The sequence below is a fragment of the Propithecus coquereli genome, unplaced genomic scaffold (genome assembly GCF_000956105.1).
Source record: "Propithecus coquereli isolate 6110/MARCELLA unplaced genomic scaffold, Pcoq_1.0 Scaffold129, whole genome shotgun sequence".
Taxonomy (NCBI): domain Eukaryota; kingdom Metazoa; phylum Chordata; class Mammalia; order Primates; family Indriidae; genus Propithecus; species Propithecus coquereli.
In genome coordinates, this window is record NW_012137080.1 from 1,391,714 (window position 1) to 1,399,392 (window position 7,679).

Below are 7,679 nucleotides of genomic sequence, written 5' to 3' on the forward strand. Positions count from 1 at the left end.
TATGTGAATGCCTGTTTTATCAGGCAGAATACTCGCTCGCCTAATGCCTTTTCCCTTGCAGAAAAATTGTAAAGAGAATTCCATGCACAATGTTTATCATCTTGGTTACCAGTAGTAACTACTCTATTCATCTTAGGGTATCTTCTTTCTTTTTTGTTTTGTTCTATTTCATTTTACATTACTACTACTAGTAGTACTGCTATGAGTACTGCTAATAGTACTATTATTACTACCAGTAGTCATCATCATCGTAACAGTAGTCTGCTTATTTGGTAAACTACTTCAGGTTATTTTGTAATTAGATAAGGTTATAAAGGAAAGTATGGCTTCTTATTAAAAGCATATGTAAACAAACGCTTTTAAATGAATGGAATGGTTTGAATGTACTTTTCTCTTTAACAATTTAAGCATTTCCCCTATTAGTCTTGTTTAAACTGTTGCATTAGGAGGAGGTTCTCCAAGCATCAAGAACCTTTAAACCTGTTTCTCCCCTGAGCTACTGCAAAATCCAAATTGCTAATTGACTTTTTCTGGTTTTTTGGACTGTCTGAGAATTACATTTATATACTTTTTTGTCGTGGTTATGAAAAAAGTCATCAGGGCTTATACTGCTGTATTTTTCTTTTGTGCCCAATTGGCGTTGTGAACAGCCCCTGCGCAGCCCTGCTGAGCTAGGCAGATGTTGGAAGGGATGGGGAGGGGGGGCGGGTAGGGTGACCCCCTCCACCTCACACACATATCGCCTCCAGAAGGGGGGCTTATCTTGAATTACTCACATAACCCCCTGGAATCCATGCCAAAGAGCAGACTCCCCAGAGTCTACTTTAAAATCCAAAAATGAAGTCAAGCCTCGGTTGACATTCACTCATCAGTGAGGGGAAGAAAGAAGGGGCAGATGGATGCTCTCTCCCCACCAGAAATTGGCTCCGACAGGCGGGCGTTTCAAGGGGACTTAGCTGCTGTTCTGATCCCAGTCTGTTAATAGTAGGAATTGCTGTAAGTAATGTCTAGAATCATCTGCTTGGGGGACTTAGGGATTTGCAGAGGGGAAAACAGAATTTAATTTTTTAAAAAAAGAACTATTTAATTTAAAGAACAAATTCTCCCATGGACTAATTGACTCCCAGCTGGTCCTCTCTGCATCCAGAAGTGTACAGTGGGTACCAGCCAAATAATTAGTGTCTTGTAAGAACTATAAATTATTGTCACTTAAAAAAAAATGATTCACCATCACCCCCCACCCCCCACACACACGTATGCAAAGCCATGTAGGACTTTGGTGACAAGATTTGCATTTTGTCCCTCAGCCTACTTGGAGGAGATCCAGTCGGTCCGTCGCCATACCAACAGCATGCTGGAAGGCACCAAGAACCGGCACCCTCCCATCGTCGTCCACTGCAGCGCCGGGGTGGGAAGAACCGGCGTGGTCATTCTCTCTGAGCTGATGATCTACTGCCTGGAGCATAATGAAGTGAGTCATTCCGGTATTCTCCCTGAAAACTCCACCTTGGGGACAAATCTACACCCTGGCCAAACCTTTGCTGGTGCCCTTTCATTTTCCGTGGTTAATTTCCTCTCTCCTGACCAGAGTTTTCCAGAGCCCTGGTTCCTCGTGTGACTCTGACATTTACAACCTTCCTTATCTTTGGCCTCTCACTGCTCTGTGCAGATACTCAGATAACACAGAAGGAGAAATGAAAGTGTGCAGTAGAAACCACTTAGAAAATTAGATTTTAGTTGGCACCTACTTCCAGAAGTCCACAGCATTTTGTAGATAGTCTGGTTTCATTGTGGGTAATTTTCCATGGTGAGTTATTGGGTCCCATATAGTTGAGCCGTGTCTGGCATTTCTGGGATGTGTTTTGGATTAAATCCTATGTGGAAATGTGTCTACTTGGAAAATGTTTCTCATTCTTCAGAGTCAGGTTTTTATTTGAAGGGGGGTGTTTGCTTGTCTGGACTGGCGACTGCATGGCACAGCAGAGCAGGGTAGATGCTCCACGCACGCGAGCATCCCCCCCTGTGCTTCAGCCGCCGCCTTAGCCCTTCTCCCTGCCGAGCTCATGTCCACGAGCTGCATGGCTTTCCTTTGCTGCTGTGATAAGATTAGGGAGTTACTCTTAGAGACTTTTGATTTTGTGTTGCTGAGACCGACACCAGCTAAAGGCTACAGAATAGTTAGTTCTTCTGCCTTCTGTTTACATTGGGCTGTAGAGTTGTTAATCTTGTTTTTGGTGTAAAGGGCTTTCCCTTTTTTCTTTTCATTAGTTGGTCCTCATATCAGCCATGTAGAGGAGCTGCGCACGTGGCCCATTTTACAGATGAGGAAACTGAGGCCCAGAAATAGTTCTGTGAGTTGTCTCATGCCATGTGGCTCTTAAGCAGCGTACAGAGGCAAGAAGCAGATTCTTCCACATCCTGGTCCAGAGTTATTAATATTTCCTGTCTTTATCTCCACATACCAAATGCAATTTGGTTCTTGTTCAGTTGCCAAATTATATTGCCTGGAAAATTAAAAGAAACTTTTGTAGTAGTTTGGTAGTTTTTAAATTACAGGATGTTGTCATGCAGTTGTGTGGAGGAATTTATATGCTAATGCGTGTATTTACTCGATAGCGTCAATGGTTTGAAAATCAGATTAAATATCGCCCCATGAGGTCTGTCATATTGAAACTTCCGGTAAAACAATAAATGCTAAGTTTAAACATGTTCAAAGGCTTTTAAAAACGCCCTGCCTATGAAAAGTTAACTTTGGAAACTTTTCAGCCTGTACACGGGAATGTTTATGCTGCTAAAATGTAGAAGAGGGGCTATCCTAACTGTAGCCTAATGTTAACAAACAGAAAAACAAAAAACAAAACTTGAGCGAAAATGCCCATGATGGAATCAGTTGAGATTACATAACAGAAATTTCACTGTCTTCCGAGTTTTTACCATTTTGTCCCACATGGGATTTCTTGTTTGCTTGCTTTCCTGTGCCCTGTTACTATGAGAAAGAAGTCTCTAGTACAGCGAGTAGCTTGCCACCAAGTCCCGATCCACCCAGAGCTAGGAAGACGGAATAAGGGGAAGGGGACTCAGTCTGCACACGGCTTGCACATATCCGAGCTCACGCTGGTGGTTCTGGGGAGGAAGGAGGGCCTCCTCGTCACCTCCCCACTTAGTTGTCTTTTCCTCCCTGTCATGTCACTTCTGTCACCGGATTCCCTTTCCTTTCTTCATTGCCTGTGCATTCTTCCTCTGCTCCCGTTTACCCCCTTTCAACTCAAGAAGCCATCTGTCCATCTCATCTGACGTGGAAGTGGTTCTTGAGCTCTTTGGAGACCCATCGGAGGCTGAGCCTCAACGAGGTGCTGACGTGGGGGCCCACTCAACACCAGATGTTACGGGTCAGGTAGAACACAGGTGACACACATCAAAGCCGGAACGGTCGGAGTGAGGGATTTGGCTGGCAGGGCCTCCTATGGGCTTGGTGAAGGCTCAGATTGGTCATATTTCCCACCTGTGTCCAAACATAGCGGATTTCCTCAATGCCCAACTGCACGCCAGAACATTCTTTGCTGGAACGTGGTCAGTCCGAAAAGAACTTCTGTTCCCATTGATATTCAAAGATAGCAAGATGACTCATATTGTTCACTTCCCTTACCCCAGCACAAATATAGCCAGCCTTATCTGTCCCGTTTCCCATGGTTGCTGTTGGTAGGTGGTTGTGGGGGAAAATTCTCTGCTTTGTTCTGACGCTCTTTCAGGCCTGGCTTATAAGATTGAAGCTCCTGTTTCAGGAGAAGAGTGGGACACGTTTAGTTTATTTGTTTGTAAAACAAAGATTTTGACACATAAACATGAAAGCGCGTGTCCCGTTTTTCTCCAAACTTCCCTGCCTTCTTTCCACAGCTTCTGGATTCAGCATACTTTATATTTTAGTCTGTAATTCATGCAGTTTTAATTTTGTAGGGAAACGGCTTTTCTTTTCCTGGGTTCTTCCCTCTTAGTCTCATTGTAAACACAGAAAAGTGGAGCAGAGCAATGCAACGAAGATGCCTGCAGTGAGGTCGGTGGCTGTCAGGGAGGATTGGAGGGGACAGCTCTCCCCGGCTGCTCTGAAAGGCCCAGCACTTTTGGTCACTGAGTGTTAGCTGGAGTGTTTTAAGGCACATACAGTTTTTTCAGAAACCACTGGTTTTATGATTTGCAGTAAACTCTTGGTCACCTGGACGTAGCTGTCTGTCCCAGCTATAGCTAATTACAAAAGATCAGGTTCTCACTAGCCAAAGAGCAGATGTCTCGATCTTGCTGCTTTTCTGAGTGAGTTCACTCTCCTTCATAGAGTGAGGAAGAGACCATGTCTTGTAGGTAAGACTGAGCAAGCGTCAGCTGCCTCTTGAATCCTTGGGTTAGAGAAGTTAACAGCAGAGCCTGTGGGCATGAATCTTTAAGGCAGCTGGGACCCTTGCATTGAGGACCAGGGGAACGTTCTTTGCCTTGTCTCCAGACTGCTCCATATCGGACAGTAACATACTGTCATTTGGCCTGAGTCTTGTAGGTTACTGAGATGGAGCAGATGGTGGTGGATGAGGAGGTAGAGGTGATTGTGCTGGGGTAGTGGTGGTGAAAACAATAAAAATAAGAACAGCTAATCTATATTTTGTGTTTATCATCTATAAGCACTTTTCTGAGAGCTTTGCAGTAGTAACTCAAGTAGCCTTCGCAATAGCACCATGAGATAGGTCCTGTTAGTACCCTTACATAACAGAAGAGAAACTGAGTCACGGGGAATGAAGTAATGTGCCCATGCCCTGCAGCCAGGAAGTGGGGGAGCTGAGATTCAGCAGATGAAAGCTGACCCAGAGCCTGTTGTCCTTAACTCCTGTGTGATCCTGCCTCTCTCTGCTAAAGCCTTTGGTCCATATGGGAGAGAAGCAGCCTCATTCCCTCCATCCTTGTGTCTTCAGTGCCCAGCACAGAGCAGTGCATGGTGTTAAGTTCATTATTAGGTGGCTCTAAGTTTGTATCACTATGCTTGTCACTTTGGAGTGTAATTTAGGCGAAGACCCACTTGTTATAATCTGGGTTCCATATTTTGACTCATGGTTTGAAGATTCACATGCCCTTTCTTCTCTTCTTATTACCAAAGGACTTTGACGTTGTCCCTCTTAAGTCTGTGGCATGCATTTCTTAGTCGGTTTTGGAAAAGGGCAACTATTAGGGATGGCATGTGGTGTATCATAGCTACCCAGAATTTGGAAATAGCCGAGATTATTTTTCAAGGTTTGAAGATGACAAAGGAAGGCATGCCGCTAAGTTTTTATTATTTTACTTTCAACGCTTGCTCGGTCCTTGGTAACTTCATGGGTGTCATCATTTGCCCTGGGTTAAAAGCTCCCAGAGCGGAGTGAATATGCTGAAGCCGCCGTGACCTCAGCAACGTGGAGGTGTTTCAACCACGCGTGTGCTGCTGGTCCAGGGGGGACGGACACAGTGAGGTCGAGAGGACACATCAAGATAGCCTCTGGTCTGTTCAAGCACCTGTGACCCACCATATTAATTTCCTCCCATTGATGACAATTATGTATTCTCAAAGAATTCACATGTAGGCAATCTCATTTAACACTCAAGATGTTGTCAGTTAAAGGTTTTTACTCCAGAAGTGACTGGTGTTCAGAGATTGCGCTTTGATGTTTTAAAGCCTTACACATAAATTATCTCACTTGATCATGACCGCAATCCTGTGAGATAGCAGGAGGGGTATAATTGCATTAATCACATATTTATCATGTTCATAAAGGAATAAGGAGTAATTTTTATTAAGCATTCACTGTGTGCTAAATGCTTTGCATGCGTTTCATCCTTTGCTCCTGCAAGGTGGGTGCTATTTATTGGAAATAGGTATTGGAAATGTTATTGGAAACATAACTAACTTGGGCAAGGCCATGCTGCTGTTCGAGGAAAGCGTTCTTATCCTTATTTTACAGATGAGGAAACTAAGACTCCGTAGGTGTCTTTAGTCCCATCATTGGGTTGTAGTAGACTTGAGAGTCCCAGTCGGGTTTAACTCCAGCCTCTCCGTTTTATCCAGCACACCATTGACACCCGGCCACCAGCTTCTCCAGTTGCCGGTTCAGACTCTTGGATTCACAAAAACTAGCAGGGACAGAGCCCTCCTCTGTCGGGCATGGGCAGCAGGTGAACCCCGACTCCTGCGTGAGGCCACACCCCGGGGGGAGCTTCCCGTCTCAGGAGCCGGTGCTTTTCTCTTCTCTTGCAGAAGGTGGAGGTGCCCATGATGCTGAGGCTGCTCCGGGAGCAGAGGATGTTCATGATCCAGACCATCGCTCAGTACAAGTTCGTCTACCAGGTCCTCATCCAGTTCCTCCAAAACTCCAGACTCATTTAAGCTCCCGGAGGAGGGACCCAGCCTCGTGGCACAGGTGCAGCGGCCCCTCCGGACAATACCTGCTCTCCCGGTGGGGGACGGCGGGGCTGGCGGCGGGCAGGCCACGGCTCTCTGAAGGCAGGAGCCCAGATGATTCACACAACCCATGTATTATTTTATATGAGATAATTTATTTTTCCCCTTCAGAATCACTTTTTGTGAATTATTATAATGCAGTTTTCGCGCTAACGTAGTACTTTTCATTTGAACCACGTTTTGACTGATCTGCATTGTAATCCGTCAGGTAGGGAAGGTTGCCCGGTGGATCATTTTGGGGACAGAGGCATAAGGGAACACATCTCTAGTGAAGTTGCAGCCAGATTTGTAACCAACCCTGAAATTAATCAGCTTCATTGCTTATGTCCAGATCCAAGATGGCAAGAAAACGAATTCATCCTGAAATGTAAAGAAAAGGGCCAAGACTCTTTCCTGAAGGAAAAAACACTGTTCTCTTAGATTTGGGGGCTCATGAGCTTGATGGACAGCTGGTTTCCACTCTTCTTCCTTTCTGTCCTCAGTAACCTCTTTTCCCCCCTCTTCCCCTGCCCCACCCTGACTTCCCCACAAGCTTGAGTTAAAGATGGCAACAGCTAACGAAAAAAATCTTCCCTTTACAATGTAGGAACTACCATCTTTTGGGCTGCAAGAGGAACTCTGTGCTGTATTTTTCTTGACCGCCCCTTTCTCTGGCCTCTGGAGCTTGTGTATTCCTGCTAGGACTGTCCCCTGGGTATTTGCTACTTCTCCCCATTTGCACCATGGACCCCGTCTGGTGGCATTGAGGCTTGGGCCAGGCCATCTGCGCAGCTCAGCCTCTTGCCTGATTAAGAGAGGATAGTTGACCAGAGTGGGACGAGAAAGGAGTCAGGCAGGGCCTTGATTTGATAATGGGGTCTCATTTAACAGATTGACTGCCATGCTAGAAAAAAAAATGTTTTTCCTGGGGGCCATGGTGTTTTATTATAAAAATAGAATAAAAACTTTGAAAACAAAATGATCCTTTCTAATTTAGTGAAAAATTTATTATTTTTTATTGTTTTCTATGCATGAGTTATATGCAACTTGAAAAATAGTGCTCATGGCTCCCAAGGTGAAGAGACGTGTGAGTTACGTATGCTTCACGAGGCCGTAGGCTCAACACTAGCGCGAGTTAAATACAACTCACCTGGCAGTTAATGTGTTAAATCAGATGTGCGTGCTGGACTGAGACCTGAGGTCTAAGGGCTGGGTGTGTTCCATCTTTCCG

At 45.1% G+C, this 7,679-nt stretch overlaps 1 protein-coding gene across 1 annotated transcript in view; it reads left to right on the forward strand.

The window, feature by feature from the left end:
• Positions 1-7,337, forward strand: part of PTPN14 (protein tyrosine phosphatase, non-receptor type 14) — a 193,447-nt gene extending 186,110 nt beyond the window's left edge. Inside the window, exons 18-19 of the mRNA XM_012638380.1 lie at positions 1,308-1,471; positions 6,266-7,337. Of these exons, the coding sequence (XP_012493834.1) occupies positions 1,308-1,471; positions 6,266-6,394 (293 nt within the window). The 3' untranslated portion in view covers positions 6,395-7,337. The remainder of the gene's footprint in view (positions 1-1,307; positions 1,472-6,265) is intronic.
• The last annotated feature ends 342 nt before the right edge of the window (positions 7,338-7,679 follow it).